This window comes from Contarinia nasturtii, unplaced genomic scaffold, assembly GCF_009176525.2.
Source record: "Contarinia nasturtii isolate CC-2019 unplaced genomic scaffold, AAFC_CNas_1.1 Cnas_scaffold_4084, whole genome shotgun sequence".
In the NCBI taxonomy this organism is placed as follows: Eukaryota; Metazoa; Arthropoda; class Insecta; order Diptera; family Cecidomyiidae; genus Contarinia; species Contarinia nasturtii.
In genome coordinates, this window is record NW_022201380.1 from 486,059 (window position 1) to 502,545 (window position 16,487).

The 16,487-nt window shown below is 32.4% G+C and overlaps 4 protein-coding genes and 2 long non-coding RNA genes across 10 annotated transcripts in view; 3 read left to right on the plus strand and 3 right to left on the minus strand.

The window, feature by feature from the left end:
- Nucleotides 1-1,533: 1,533 nt before the first annotated feature.
- Nucleotides 1,534-5,052, minus strand: LOC116350342. Of its 4 annotated transcripts, none has more exons than XR_004202017.1 (6): nt 4,830-5,052; nt 4,560-4,720; nt 3,385-3,434; nt 3,063-3,294; nt 2,186-2,791; nt 1,534-2,116 (listed from the first exon to the last, which is right to left on the minus strand). It is a non-coding gene; the product is annotated as an uncharacterized LOC116350342 (long non-coding RNA). The 4 variants fall into 4 exon arrangements; XR_004202018.1 differs by having other exon boundaries at nt 4,675-4,720; nt 4,830-5,051; XR_004202016.1 differs by lacking the exon at nt 4,560-4,720 and having other exon boundaries at nt 4,830-5,050.
- Nucleotides 5,053-7,089: 2,037 nt separating this feature from the next.
- On the plus strand, nt 7,090-8,439 carry LOC116350371 (retinal homeobox protein Rax-like). Its single transcript, XM_031782149.1, has 4 exons — nt 7,090-7,416; nt 7,518-7,629; nt 7,710-7,842; nt 8,015-8,439. The coding sequence occupies exons 1-4, from the start codon at nt 7,317-7,319 to the stop codon at nt 8,318-8,320; spliced, it is 651 nt and encodes a 216-aa protein (XP_031638009.1). The 5' UTR covers nt 7,090-7,316; the 3' UTR covers nt 8,321-8,439.
- On the minus strand, nt 7,264-8,650 carry LOC116350372. Its single transcript, XR_004202020.1, has 3 exons — nt 8,538-8,650; nt 8,109-8,449; nt 7,264-8,036 (listed from the first exon to the last, which is right to left on the minus strand). It is a non-coding gene; the product is annotated as an uncharacterized LOC116350372 (long non-coding RNA).
- Nucleotides 8,651-8,929: 279 nt separating this feature from the next.
- Nucleotides 8,930-11,170, plus strand: LOC116350393. The gene is made up of 2 exons (XM_031782180.1): nt 8,930-9,120; nt 9,677-11,170. Exon 2 carries the CDS (start codon nt 9,695-9,697, stop codon nt 11,126-11,128), a length of 1,434 nt encoding a protein of 477 aa, XP_031638040.1. The 5' UTR covers nt 8,930-9,120; nt 9,677-9,694; the 3' UTR covers nt 11,129-11,170.
- A 775-nt stretch (nt 11,171-11,945) lies between these two features.
- The window catches only part of LOC116350397 (DOPA 4,5-dioxygenase-like), a 22,584-nt gene continuing 18,042 nt past the window's right edge, over nt 11,946-16,487 (plus strand). The window contains exon 1 of the mRNA XM_031782186.1: nt 11,946-12,070. The gene's annotated coding sequence lies outside the window, so the exon portion shown is untranslated. The remainder of the gene's footprint in view (nt 12,071-16,487) is intronic.
- On the minus strand, nt 14,164-15,235 carry LOC116350396. Of its 2 annotated transcripts, XM_031782183.1 has the most exons (3): nt 15,104-15,235; nt 14,700-14,967; nt 14,164-14,636 (listed from the first exon to the last, which is right to left on the minus strand). In XM_031782183.1, exons 1-3 carry the CDS (start codon nt 15,152-15,154, stop codon nt 14,278-14,280), a joined length of 678 nt encoding a protein of 225 aa, XP_031638043.1. In that variant the 5' UTR covers nt 15,155-15,235; the 3' UTR covers nt 14,164-14,277. The 2 variants fall into 2 exon arrangements, with proteins under 2 accessions (XP_031638043.1, XP_031638042.1); XM_031782182.1 differs by having other exon boundaries at nt 14,164-14,967.

The window sequence follows — 16,487 nt, forward strand, 5'->3', positions numbered from 1 at the left end:
TCCAACCATACATCAACCGGGGCCAACGGCCTTCTAGGTCTGGATTTCGTATATTACGTGTATATATAGCGAGTTCGACTTTTCAACACACTAATGTGGTTTCGTCACTCGCGCGAACTGCCGTCCGCTGTGATATACATTCTTTTACCTGTAGTTGGATAGAATTTTATTCTTGAATAGTTGCAAAAAGTCCTCAATTAGAATATTCCAATAATAGTTGAAATTATTTGCTTCAATTCATTTTATTAGTTGTCATCGATATTACGGAACAGACTATTTTTCCAAATATTCATGATTAAAATTGATTCTTTTCGGATTTTTTATTAAAAAGTTTATGCAACTTTTAAATAAATAATATTTGTTTTGTTCAATTTTACTTTTCCGCACACACCTAGTGTGAAAGGGGAAAGTATTGCAATAGGCCAAAATTTACGAAACCTCAAAAACATGTTTTCTGGACGTTTCTGAGGTCAGAGAACCCGAATCAGGCCATTTTGAGCATGGTTGTTGTGGGTCGCTTCCACGTCGTACGTTGTCCGCCGTACGCAAAATTTGTCCATCGATTATCTCACCCCCCAGAAAAGTTATTTAAAATCTGACTGTACAGGATGATTGGGGGTCCCGATGCCATGCCTGTATGCACGTGAAACTTTGCACAGACTATTTTTTACACAAAAAAATAACATTCTGAAAGTTTGAAGAGATTTCAATCAAAATTAGGGGTACCTCTCATACAAAATTTTCAAAAACGAATATTTTGTATGGGAGGTGCTCTTAATTTTGGTTGAAATTTCTCCAAACCCTCCGAATGTTAGTTTTTTGTGAAAAAAATAATCTGTACAAAGTTTCACGCCATTAAGGTAGCATACAGACATGGCTCCCATACAAAAATCCAAATTTTTTGTGACTTTAGTTATGGAAAGTTTTTCAAAAATAATTTTCATGGCAAAATTAACGTCAGACATATTTTTATAGCGCTTTGTTAGAAAATAGAATACTTTCAAATGTCGTACAAATGGGTTCATCATGAAAGTGTGAAAAATCTTTTCTCGAGTACTTCTGCTATTAAATTAAAGAATATTTCGATGCCAAGGTTTGAATATATTTTTTGGTCTCGAACTTTACGACGCTTGAAAGGCTTGAAAAATCGAACAAATATTATTTTGAACTTTTTTAATAAAATACGCAACTACCACCGTGCGGAAAAGTTCGTCTTACTCCCGTAAGTCTCTTTATTTTCTTATAAGTTATGTTTTCAATACCAAAATTCACAAAATATAATCTACTTTCAATTTTACTAATAAAATAATCATTTTATTTTCATACTTTTCCTACGAACAACGAACGAACAAACGAACGAACGAACGAACACCTTACGAACAACGAACGAACAATCCGAACATTTTAATTTCTACGAACGAACGAACGAACAAAAATTCAATGAAAATGACTACGAACGAATGAACCGTTCGTTCGTTGGTGTTCGTTGACAGCTCTGGACCATAGAAGCAGTCAAAATACGAAACAAATATATTTTATGTAGTAGATTTATATTTATTTATCAATCAATCGGATCATTGAAATAGTTTGTGTGATACAATTAAGCGCTTACATTTTTTCTCCATATTTTATCGAATTTTTAAAAATTAATTTAGTAAATCTTTTTTAATTATGTAATATCCGATGTTTCGTGAGTCGGTTCATCCCACTGAAACCGAAAAATGATAAATTCAGCCGAATATGGGAACCAAAAATGTGCATCTCTACTGCGTTTCTCATATCCTGCTGAATTTATCTTCGTTTTCAACTATCTCGTGGATACTTATATCGATATAAGAACTATGGAAGTAGTCTTATGGATAAGGTTTCATTCACTTTGTCAGGTCGTTCTCAGGTTTTTCTCAAATGGTACATTGTGAAAATGTGTGTAAATGGTTTTCAAAATCAATTAAGTTACATTAACATCGTCCAAAACCACACATTTTGCATGGTTCATTTAAATTATTGTTAAACTAAGGAATTCATTTGTAAAATACACTTTAAATGTAAACCGCGGAAATCAAAAAATTGACATTTTCCCACTTCTATCATCCTTCCCCAATCGAAGTTTACGAACCTGTAATGATTTTGATTAAACATTAAACTTCATTGAGATGCTTATTATTAAAGTTTGTGCTCAAATTACCTCGATCGTTATCTCTTTGTCGCGAGCAACACACAGCCCAATGGAACGAGTTTGGCAAAATGTTGAGTGAGCGCGAGTTAAGAAACCGTTTGGTTTCATGAACAGTAAAATGTTTTAAGATTGAAATAAAACAAGTGAGACAGCTGCAGAGTGACATTGTGTGGCTTTATTGTTCCTCGTACAAAACTGAACTAAAGGCTTTGTGCCGCTGTTGATAATTTATATGTGCGAAATGTACAATAGTTCTTATCGGTGATAAAGTAGTATAATAATTGAATTCGATATTTTTCATTAAAAACCATTCGTTATTGGTGCAATAATTGGAGTAATTGGATTTTTAAACGTTTCAGCAAATCAAGTGCAAATAATTCATTTCTATTTTTTAGAAGAAATATTCACAAACACTTTCTGGGTAACATCGATGTGAAATATCTAAACGAACAAAGGGGCCAATGTGAATGCCGAAAATTCTCACAAATATACAGCATATTTGTTTATATTTAATTTCAGTATTCACATTGGCACCTTGTTCGATTAGGACCTTAAATTACCATTTCATTTCTTTGAGCGGTTTTTCGACCATTTTTATCAACATTTCCATTTGGCCTGAAAAGACATTCAAACAAAAGGAACTAATTAATATTTCTGTTGTTAAATTTTACTACTTCATAGCATAAATATTTTGAAATAAGGAAATATTCTTATTTATTGCAGATACACAATTTATAAAACATTTCACATCAAAATGCATCAATATTTTTTTCGATTTTTTTTTGCATAGAAATATTGTTGAAATTTTGAAAAATTGATCGCTTCTATACGACTCAGAAAGTATGAAAAATGGGATTCTTTTTAATTCAAAAAAGTGTTCAATTACCTTTGATGGCAGGCCAGTGCGAAAATGAAACTCCATTGTAAATATTTCTTCTTAATTTGGAAAAGTTTACAATTACCGCTCGATGCAACCTCATGAAGTGTTTCGTTGTCTGTAGTTTTATAATGTTGTAATACACTGGCTTCTTTTTCGATTAGATGTTTGGCTTTGATACAGTCAAATATCTAATCGAAAAAAGAGACAACGTCTGAAAAACCAATGTCAAAGCTTTAACCTGCAGGAAAGGAAAGAAAATTAATGAGATCAAACCTTACTGAGAATTTTTCATTATAAATAGAATTAATTTAAAAAAATGTTTAATTACCCTTTTAATTGGTGTTTCTTCGATGAGATATTTGGCAGCTTCAGTATCACCTAAAGGATAAAAAAAGTGATTAGATTAATTACTTTTGAAGATATTTCTGTTTAACTAAAAAATATGTTGAACTATATCATTCGCAGCGGAATATTTATGTACCGACAAAGAACCACATAAATTGTATGAATATTTGCACTTTTGTTAGTAAAAAAGTTAAATTTTGATAATGAAGAAATTGATGAGTACGCTGTGCGTGTGTGCCTGAACTCTGAAGTGAAATCACGTGGATCAGTATTTTACAGCAAAAGTTAGGTGTCTCTATCTCCTCATTAACGGCGAAATTCTAGTGAATTTCAACACAAATGAACGACGGACCTCAAAGAAAATCTCAAAACTATCTATAAATGTGATAAATATGACTACAGGGGGAGGAAAAATTTTTAAGCCTAGAATATAAAGAGAAGTGTTTTCAAATCATTCTTGTGCTGTAATTGAAGTATGAACTGTCAACAGTATTTTCACAAAAAATTTGGTTCATATCTCTCTTCATTAGTTAAGTTCAACATTTGGCATTTAGTCATTTTGATATTTTTTGAAAAACTGAAAAATTCCAAAATCATGTTGAGATTAGGTATCTTACAAAAGATGGTATAGCATCAAACGATTTCAATCACTTCTTGCGTGTAGTTTATGGTGACCCTCCTCCATCGTATACCTTAGTCAAACAATAAGAAAACCCTATAAGCTTTTATATATTCGTTCATACAGGTTTATACCCGATATTGACTTATTCATCTTCATCACATTTACGACATAAATCTGTCGTTTGTAGCCGTGAATAAGACGTATATTCCAAAGTGTACACACACAGTACATCTACACAGATACGAAGAAAATCCGCACAAAAAGAAATGAAAAAAATTGCCATAGAAATATACACGAAATATTCACAAAATATATGCAATTAATTATACACGAATGTTCGAGAAAGAATGTGAGACTTCTCTTGACCATGAGAATTTATTGAAATGTAACATTGACATATAGCAAAAATGTCACAATTCTCACTTTTGTTCTCGGGCAATCACATATTTAAATACTTATTTATTTGCGCGTATTGCGTATCATTTATCATTAACCGTGTGCAAAAAAGTGACTGGCTCTTTTTGGGACACACTCACTTTTTTCTACAAGGGAATTATGTTTCACTATTTGACCGACTTTCTCAAACTGAGCTCCTTAATTCGAGCAAATATTTTCCGTAATTTATATAATGAAAATTTAAAATAATCTGACGCAGCGGCTTAAATTAGCACTTCGTCCAAATTCGAGCTTGCACAAACTGTGAAACACAAAAATAATAAAACCGACAAAATTATCGCTTTGAATATCAGCAGAAGAAACGTACATTATCAATTATTTTCAAAATAAAAATGTCTAAATATACTCACAACAACTTTTATTGATGATAATAAATCAGAAATGTGGCAAAATGTTTAAATTGAAGTACCAATATAAATGCTGCCGATCGCAGTGGAGTGAACGAAACTTCTGAATTTCAGCTTATATCTAGGCGTGATTTCGTTTGAATGACGAAGGCAATGACCTTTCTAATTTATTCATAGATTCGTTTATCTATGTGTACATCGCATGTTGCGATGTATGCGCGTTTCAAAATTGTGAACTACTCTTTTGTCAAAAGACTTTTTGACAACAATACCCGCAGAATGTGATGATGTTAGTTTAATGATGTCATTGGATAGACGAATACTAGTTTAAATGTATTGTGTACCGAACTATGTGTATATACGACTGTACGAATGCTTCGCCACATACTGCGCGGTGCACAACATATTCAAACTTGTATCATGAATTGAAGATCTGAAATTAGATTCTGAATTTATTACACGTCTGAAATATTGCCTGGAAAGTCACATGATCTTTAATTTTTTTTACATGTATGTGCGATAGACACAAGAGCGACGCACACATTGAGGATACAACCGCACACATGTTCTGCTGTTAGATTATAATAGAATGAGTATTTGTGAAAAGTCTACTCTTTGCGCGCGCACTACCAAAGTGGTTTTTGGACCGCGAGAGCGATATTTGAATAAAAAAGCCGATTTGATTGCTGAATAGATCAAGCATACAAATGAAGCATTGACAAACTCTGCTTTTTTTTCATTTGCTCGAACTAGCACAGAAAATCATAATGGAAACTAGCAAATATCACATTATATGCAAATGAACGCCTTATTGACTAGCAAATATGTTTAAGAAAATGGAATCATGTTAATTCTCGATTTATATCACATATACAAATTCTTCTCATAAACCTCTTATTTTTTTAAACAAATACTCAGTAAATGTCAAAACAAATGTATCATGAAATTAAATTAGTCCGACTAGCCAAAAAATATTTACTTTCTTTGGATGTTTTAAGTTGATAAACTGCACTGTGTCAATATTCAAAATAATGTGTTTGTTAATGTGCAATTTCCACGGAACTAAGGTGAAATAAAGAAGAATTCTTCCCTTTGGACGAACAGGTAACCAGTTTTTTATGGCTTTACTTATGAGGGATAACCACATATGCGGTTTGAAGGGCAATTAAATTTTTACAATATTTTCTTTTGCAAGAACATGAATGAAATTCATTCATCAACTTTTCATTCATGTTCTTGCAAAAGAAAATATTGTAAAAATTAATTGCTCTTCAAACCACATATGTGGTTATCCCTCATATGTAAAGCCATAAAAAAATGGTTACCTGTTCGTCAAAAGGGAAGAATTCATCTGAAATTGCACATTAGCAAACACAACATTTGAATATTGAATACACAATTGAAGTTTATCAACTTAAAACTAAGAAATGCTTTGTACTTATATAAACATTTTTGACTAGCCAAACTAATTTAATTGAAATTCATTCATGAACATTTCATTCATGGGTTCACGCAAAAGAAAATATTGTAAAAGTTTAATGGCTCTTTTAACTTTTTAAGCCACAAAATGTGTTTACCTGTTGATCGAAAGAGAAGAGTTTAAGTGACTTATGTTACGGAAAAAAAAGATCACAGAACAACCTCGTAACCGACCGAAAAATTCCCAGCTTTGGTGTGCCACTTTGATTACCGTCAAATTCCGCTGAATTTTGCGTTCATTGAAAATATGAACCCTTTTTTAAGCAAAGTATTTTTAATTCTTTTTGGTTTGATCGTTTTCTTCGTTTTAACATTCATTCATTGAATTGCTTTTGAAATGCATTTGTATTTTAGTTTGGCTTGTTCATGCGCCGGCTTTTAAATATTTTCCTGCGAATTTGTACTGACGTACACAAAATATTGTTCTTTTCGTATGCGTACTGGCTGTTACATTTTTCTCTTTTTTCTCACTTTTTTTCTTCTTTTTCTGTATCTCTCTATTTTTTTCGTTCTTTTTGTTGCCAGTAATTAAGTTCGGCTTCTGTATTACTTATGTATTTATATCGATCAAGTACTTACACTTTGCATACATTGTTCTCGATTTTTTCTTGCGAAGACATAAGCCTTTGAATGGGAGAAAATGGGAAGGACTTAGGACATTGTCGAATTACATAGTATGTACGAACATTTTGTCATATTTTACCGATATGGAATTGAAAACTGATGCTCTATTTATTTGTGGAAATGGTGTTTGCAATTCAGTTTGTGGTTGCACGTTGAAGAACGATGACATTGAATTGATACAAGCATTTTCACTTAAAAATTCTTTTAACTTTGCGATTTTTACAAGTTATTTTTTCAAACTATTGATTCTCGTGTTGCAAAATAAATACGATTATTTTTGAGTATTCTGGATAAAAAAACAAGAAAAGAGTTTTTTTAACGTAATTTGAGAGAAACGTATTGAAGGACCATTCTATAGTAAACAAAGAGGCGAAGAAAAAAATCATCATGCAATCATCACAGATCGAGACAATATCCAAGCCGAAAGGTGTTTATAGTATCGATCAAATATTGGGAATACACGACGGCCAAAATAATAACACAATGGGTAAGTTGACTATGTGGTGTAGCGGAGAATGAAGAGAATTTTCGTTTTTTTTTTTCAATCAATTCTGAAAATTAACTTTTTTGAATGATTTTTCCTTTCAGATCATGAAATCGAGTTGGACATTGAAAATGACGACGACTATTCATTGACGGGCGATTTGGATGTGGTTGATCATGACCCAAACGACATGAGCCGACCACGTAAAATAAGACGGTAATTATCAATAACAGTGATTAATTGATGCTCTTTTGTTATAAACAGTAAAATAATTTGATTTTATTTTATATTTGAAGTCGATCGAGAACAACATTCTCCACCTTTCAATTAAATCAGCTGGAACGAGCATTTGAAAAAATACAATATCCCGATGTTTTCACACGCGAAGAATTGGCTCTTCGATTGGAATTGACCGAGGCTCGTGTTCAGGTACAGTACATTTTTATTATTCTTATGTTATTAAATCGCGTCTTTAAAAAGCAAGCCAAAAAGTTTGACGATAAGAAGAAAGATTGACATTTTTTTTTGTGCCAATGCCGATTTTGACTGCTGCCGATGAATACAATTAAAGTAATAATAATTTTTTCCTCTTTTGTAACAGGTGTGGTTTCAAAACCGTCGTGCTAAATTTCGCAAGAATGAAAAAGACGTGGGCTGTGATACATCATATATGCATGCTGGACATAATAGATTACCTGAATTTCCATTATCAATTCCACATAATAATTCTACATTGCGTAATATTGCCGCAACCGCTACACATTCGACCGAATTTTGGCCGCAACACTTCCCATTGCATTCGACATTCGGGCCATCGATGTTGCATCCGAATCTATTGCCATCATATGGAATGCATTATAATCCCAACATCAATGCATATCTTACACCATGGAATTTAATAATCTGAACATTTCATTCACTTTCAACTTTATCTTCACAGAAGGAACCGTTATTATTTGCAATTTAATTATATACCATGTAAAATACAATTACCAACTCCATTATATATGTAAACACGTAAATCTAGGAAGCAAAACTAAAAAAAATCAACAAATTACTTGACTGGCTTTTTCTTTACTAGATACAATTCTTCTTTTCTTTAGAAAAACAAAATTAATACAAACTTTTTTTAACACAGTCGGCATTACGTGCAACTCACACATTAAGTTACTTAACTACTCAAAACGTTAAAATATTTGTTCATCGTTATATGGTCTTTCAGTCTCATTTGTCGAGTTTAGATGTGAATATTTTTGTTGTTTTCACATATGAAAACGACACGCATGCCATTCGCTATCGCATGACGAGCGATAACCGACAAGAACTTCATCAAATGTTCATACGACTGTAATACATGTTTGGTGACTCAACAAACATCTCTGGATGCTATGATAGCGTTGCTTTCAATGGTGTTTTTTTGTTTAAAATATGATCTGCCGAAATTCACTTATTTTGAATAAATATTAAGTTTGCTGTGAAGTTTAGAATGTAGTTATTTCAGTAATTATAATTTGCGCGTTCAAGACAGTGGGGTTTTGAGTGGCGTATTGCTTACTCTGATTTTCGTGATATTCAAGTTAATTTTATTTCGTGCAAATTTTCGTTCAATTTTCGCTGCATTATTACAAAGTAATTTGAAGCACACAAATCGTCAAATAATATTCTTCCACCAGAGATTGAGCTCACTTCACATTCGTAATTTGAAAGGTAATTTTTATTATCAGTGTTTTGTTTAGTTCTCTGATCAAAATCAATATTTGCTATTATTATTTGATAAAAGAAAAATGTTTGGAAAACAGAGTATTGGTCAGCGCTGCTGCCATCCAGAGCATATTTAAATATCTTGCTGAGAATGCGTCGTCCGTCGCATGCGAAGGTACGTAGCAGTTTATACATCACAGCGAACAACAATACATACATTGTTCTCTATTCAATCGTTTGAATGTTTTGAGTCACATAATCGTGAAGAGAACAATTGATTCATTCTTGTTCGCTGTGATGTATAAACTGCTACGTACGTTCGCATGCGACGGACGACGCATTCTCAGCAAGATATTTTAATATGCTGTGGATGGCAGCAGCGCTGAGCAATACTCTGTTGGAAAATAAAAAGAAATTGTATACTAGAGCTTTTGAATATGAACATAGTAAATTGTGTCACCATAACTTCTTTCAATCCTTAGACAGTGCGCTATTTTTTTACAAGAATTTTTTCCCATTTTTATTTTAAAAAAAAACAATTTTTTTTTTGTGTAATCAACAGACCAACAAAACAATCGCAATGAGCCAAGTACAAAACGGGGACCAAAGTGAACCAATTGATTTAAGTGTCAAGAAAATGAAGCGAAATAACGAAGTGAATAATCCATCCAAACGTGCTAGGATTGTTGCAAACGAGCAGCATCAATCGGGTGATATTTTCAAACTGGTCATCGATTGCTTCGAAGAAGTGTTTGACTTTTTATCACTGCAGGATCTGGTGGCCATGGGTCAAACATGTAAACGAATGCAACGAATTGCTGGTCATTGTTTTCAACAAAACTATAGAGCCCAACCAGTTTTTTTTTGTGTTCATACATTTTTGATGATCGATGAAGATGCCAATTTGGAATGTTTTTATTATTTACTACAAAACATAGAAGTTGATATTCATAACATTTTTGACGAAGATGAGGACCTATATATTAGTACGCAGAATTTTATAACTTCCTTGAAACATTTACAATCGATAAAAAAAATCACAATTGGTAATATTTCCTTAACAATGGCTCAAATTGATGAAATGAGATTAATTCGCAGTAAAATTGAAAGCGTCAAATTTGAAAAAAACGATTTTAATGAAAAACTTTTTAATGCTTTGCTTGCACCCGGTTCTAATGTGAAACATTTATCACTGCGCGAAAGTTTTTCAAATGAACATCAATGGATGTATGGAATCTATCCAAAATTGGAATACTTTGAATTGACATCATGCGTTTACGAAGAAGTTCCCGCATTAAAAACATTCTTTGAGCTAAACACAACAATTAAACATTTTTCCATTGATATGGGACTGTTGTGGTCAAACAGAGCATTTTTCATAAATTCAAATATAAAATTTGATACCTTGCGGATTATTCATCGTCGTGATGTTGAATTTGATTCATTTTGCCGTTTGCTCAATGAATTCCATGAATGTGGATTTTATAAAAAATTGCGTTTTGGATACATGTATGACATTGAACAAGAAACTATCAATCAATTGGCATCAGTAAAAGGTTTAGTGATGTTCGGTGTCGATTTGAAAGGACACAATATCAATATAAGCTCATTAATAAACTTGGAAGAATTGTGTGTCAGCGGAAGATATGATAGTAATTTCATCATGGATTGTACGTCACTTCGAGATAAGTTCTTGAAACTGAAACGCATTGACTTTTACGGAGTCAGTTTTGACAATCTCATACCATTTATTTTCTTTGCAAAGAATGTAAACAAAATTAATGTGCAAAACCTTCGAAGCGGATCACATTTCGAGGAAACTGATGGAGTACTCGACTTATTGACGTTGAATAAAGAGCGTAAGAAATTATTTGCAGCACAAAAGATCACGATTTACGCGGAAGAACATGTTTACTTGGCCACGAAATGGGCAATGAAACAGACGGACTTCAAATTGATCGAAATGAAACGAATCACATCATATGATTGGAGACAAGATGGTTTTGATCCTTAATTAGGTTGAAATATTTTATTCGAAATTTAATATAAAATTTACTTTAATTTTTCACATGTGGTTTTTTAAAAATAAAGTTAATAAATTGAATTAACATAATCCTGAAATTCTTTCTTTTACTCATACATTAAATTACTTCCCACAAACGTTGATGCGATAACACTTATCAAGTTGAGATCGACTTTCCGAATTTTTTCGTTTCAAAAACTGGTTGTAAATGGTTGATTTTTTAATGAAACTCTGCTTTGAATTATTGCAGCGATTGGACTGACGCTATAAATATATATTAGCAAATATTTCCCAGCGAATATAAATAGGCTTGTATCGCCTACACACTGTACTCAATGCGTTTCTCCTTAGTTTGATGGCTCTGTGTATGTTGAGCTGTATGAGCGTGCTCGTTGGACACATGCAAACGAAGTGGAAGCGTTATCGATAATGTGATTTTTTTCGTCAACAAGTGTTTGTCTTCATTTGAAAAACCCAGCTTTATTTTGACGAAAATTCAAGCAGACAACGTACGAATGTGTTGAGTAAGATCACGTATGAAAACAACCTTTAAGAGAAAAACAACATGACTAACCGAAAAATGGTCTGATTACTGGAAACACTTTTTTTGTTGTTTCCTTTCAAAACAAAAACTCTAGCCGAAAATTCAAGTACTTTGTTTGTTCCAAGAATTTGAATTTGTGTTATCTCATTTTATTCACATCGACTCACATATTTCATTATCAATCTTATCAATTGTTTCTGTATTACGTGGCTCAGCACAAATATAAAAAGGATGGATCGTCCGAGAATGTACCGATATCAAACAACAACTAGCAGTGGGAACGATAATAACAAGCGAAATAAATCAACTAAAGAAATAAAATTAAGAATTTAATTCCCGAAAATATTTTCTGCTGAAATCGTTCAATAGTGTTTTGGCAAAATAAAGAGGTAAGCTAGTGAAATAAGAGTGGTTAGTATGTGATATAATAAGCAAGCATTCAGAAAGAGATACATCAACACAAATTACAACACACTACAAAACATCGAATGATGCTTTGTATTGATGTATTATCTCTTTCTGAATGCTTGATAACAAGTCAAAAATGTTTGAATTTGAAATTCAAAGTCTAAATTTATAAGATGGTCACCGAATGACCTTGCAGAGAGCGACAAGATTGGATGACTCGGATGTCTCCAAATAGAAAGTGAATGTAAATTAGCAAATCAAGGCAAACTAATAGCGAATAAAGTTAACCAAATAGGGAAAAAGATGGGATAACTATTGATGGTATAAATGAGAGCTTGAGTCGATTAATCAGTCTGTGATCAGACGGTGGATAAATAAATAATCAGTTCAGTTTTCGAGCTCTCAGCCCATGCACTAGCATATCTGATGACTACTCGAGCAGTTTAGGCATACGAAGGGAATTTGTAAGTGACATACCTTTTACATGAGTTTGGCATAGAGTCGATTCTAACCCAATCATTTGAACACTGGTGACACACACTACACAAAGCCATCGACATGTTACTTATTTTCTTGTATGAATGTAACTAAATAATAAGTAATCAGTAATATTTCCATCACAAATGGTTAGTTTTTTTCAAAAGTATTTTTAATCATAAATAAAATGTCTTACATCCGTAAGATGAACTTTTCCGCACTGTGATCCACAACGTGCATTTATTACGTATCTTTCACCGTGAATATGAATTCATGAGAAAACTGAATCTGATATAATATAATACTTAAGTTTTGCGATACAAATAATTTTTGAACGACTTTTCAATGCCTGTATGATATCGTAATCATGTGAAAATTTGCAGATGTTATTTTTCTCACATAAAGCTAACATTCTGAAAGTTTGAAGAAATTTCAATACAATCAAGTGGTACGTTCCATACAAAATTTTAATTTTTGAGCAAAAAATCCAAAATTTTGTTCGGGAGGTACCCCTAATTTGCATTGAAATCTCTTCAAACTTTCGGAATGTTTTTTTTTGTGTGAAAAAAATAACCTGTGCAAAGTTTCAGCTCATTACGATATGAGAGAGGCATGACTTTCATACAAAAATCAAAAATTGTTGAAATTTTTGTATGAAAAGTGTGTTGAAATATATTTGTATCGCAAAACTAACGTCATATTCGGTTTTTTCGTACCCAAAAACCCCCCAATACATATTTTTGAGTGTTTAGGAATACATTAAATATCACTTTTGGAAGTAAAAATTGAATTTTTCCTATCGACATGCGTTATTCAAAATTCCAAAAGCAAATATTTTTCGGAATTCGACTGGAATATTTTGAACTCCGCAATTGCAATCATCATTCATAGACGTGACATATACGCATAACGTACACTGTATATTGCGAATATCACCTGTTTCTACGCAAACTGTGTAAATAACATTTCAATGATTGACGTGTTGATTAAAATTTTTAAAAATATAATTTTTTTAATGACACGTGTTACTTTTATTGTGTACACGTAGATTTTCCATATTTTTGGAGTCGAATAATCCCTTCATGTTCACTCTTTCTCTTTCCATATGCGTAGTCCATATATTATAAAAAAACTCCAAATTATATATTATATTAGAATGTTGAGTGACACTCTCCATATGAAATGATCTCTTAATATCATAATAAATGAATTGGCTGACTTAGCCTATCTTAGTAGTAGGTACTAGGTGTACTTCAATTACTCGTGCTCTGTTTATTGTTTACGACGATTTCTTTTGACGCATACATTTAGTTTGCAAAAGTTTAATTCCAAACACATCTTTTTTAATAACGTGTCAACGTGTGTAGAATGAGTTGATATCAACATATGGTCCTATAATACCCAACATTTTAAAATAGAAGAATGTACTATTACAAGCGATTACAAGAAATCTACTTATAAGCTTCTGTAAGCTTCACTACTTACTATTCCATTGAAAAACTCAATTGTAATCCAATTGTCTCCTAATATTTATTGTATTTGAGTTGTACCTACATCAATAGGTCAAAAATGAATTATGTAAAAAAAAGCAGCTTTGTAGACTCAAATTATAAGTTTTTTTATTCTGACCCAATCAATAAAGAAATAAATGGTTTTTGAATAATTTAGGCCCATTGAAATGGAAAATTTGTTGTCGATTTGTAAGTGACGTTTATGGGCTCATTAAAAATGTGGCCCACACACTACGTGCACTTTCGTATGTTGAAAAAACAGCTGCAGCTTTGTTAAGGTGCTTCAAGATGTTTTCCTGCAGTGGAACATAATCATCGAAAGAATTTTCGAAGTCTCGACGCATCTTTTCTGTTTGCTGTTCAAAAGTTGGCGCTAGCCAAGCCACTTGATTCATGTGCCTTATAAAATCGTTAGACATTTCGATATGGTCCCTGCTCATCTGGCTGATTCTAGTATTGACAACCGCCTTCAACTGGTCTTGAGTGACTTTCTTTTTTAGCCATTTGTCAAACATTGTTTTGGTTTCTTCTCCGAGCGATTGTGATGCTCTTAATTTAACTGAAATATTTTCTTCAATATTTGTTAGTAAATCGTTCAATTTTCTTTGATTACTCAAAGCACCTCTATAGTCTTCGCCATTGAAAGCTGCGTATAAATCTATCTTTTTGTTAGTTTTGTTAAGAAAATCTATATTATAAGGAATACTAGTGGCACTTGTATCGACGAATGTGAATAGAACCAAAAGTTCTGAGTACCAATCAAAGTCTTCATAGTCTTTGAAACATTCATTTCGACCTCTTCCTGCCTTTGATAGGGTGTCATATGCTTTTGAACTAAACGTCTTACATAATTCCTCGTAAGTGTGCCCAGCAGCACCTTTAATGGTGACCTGTCGAAATTAAATAAAAAATTGTATGATTATTAAAGTGACACAAAAATTACGAGAAATTGTCTTGAAACAGCCAGAGCATGAAATCGTTACTTATTGAGGTTTTTAAATTTTCGAATAATAAAAAGAAAGTTACCTGGTCAAACACCAATATCGAGAAAAGTGCCAAAAATATGAATTGCTTCATTTTTCCAGTTGTGAATAAAGTAGTTGGATTCAAACTAAATTCGCAGTGTGTCTGATATGAATTGATGCAGCTCTATTTATACGAAACATTTAATAGTTTCAAAAACACGTCAATACATATCGACATGTTATCCAAATAGTTAAAAACAAAATTTTTCAGAAATTTGACTGGAATTTTTTGAATGTTGAAATTTGCACCTGTCAAATACACATGAATATATTGCGAATGCCACCTGTTTCTACGCACAATGTGCGTCAATAAATATAAATAAATTATAACATGTCAATAACTAAAAAATAATAATGATTTTTTGTTAAACGATATGTGTTTTTCAATGTGTCACTGTACACGTAGATTTTCCTTATCTTTGGAATATTAGTGTCGATTATCATATAGTTTACATTGAATATATTACATTTTGAGAAGAGTCGAATAATCCCTTCATTTTCTTAAAACCCTTGTGGAAATATTTCGACTTCATAGCCGACTATAAGTTGAGATTCTCAACTCAAATTAAATGAAGACGCATATATATTATGAGTCAATATAATATAATATAGGGTGATGTGGACCACTCCTAATTTACGTACGTAATGATGACAGATCCTGTCAAAAGTGGCTGTTATCAGTTGCTATTGACAGTACCTCGTTTTCTATGAAATATTCACGAGGTAACACGCACATTTTGTTGCTCTACGATAATCAAGTGAAAATACAGTTTCCAAAAGTTTTTCCAAGCTATCATATAAATCGTGTTTTTGTGAAATTTTTTCGACATATTTGAAGGTAAATATATTCATAGTATTGGTTTTTTGTTCATATATTATAATCCAAAGAGATTTTGTTATTTCGTCATGTAGTGTTTGTGTTGCATCAGTCCGCGTAAAATTGCATCATTCGGGTGATGTGGACCAATTTTTGTCGGGTGATGTGGACCACAGTATTAACGCTTTTATACGTTACTTTATCTCCATTTCATTAAAATCTCTAAAATAAGTGTCATTCTTAAGGTAATTTTTGATGCTCTGTCGATTATCATCATTATTTTTTGTAGTATTTTCCTAAATTTTCGTAAATTTTGTATGGAGACCCCCCATAGAGGTGATGGGAGGGGGTGGCCAATGGGAAAAATGAAATGTGCGCATCAAATTAGCTATAGTTGATCATACATTTTGGTGCAAAATTCCAGACCGAAAAAGTGAAAAATCGACTTTGTAGGATTTTACCCCAAATCGGTTCCAAAGTTTTTCAATGGAATAGTAAGCAATGAAGCTTACAGAAGCTTTTAAGTAGATTTCTTGTAATCGCTTGTAATAGTACATTCTTCTATTTT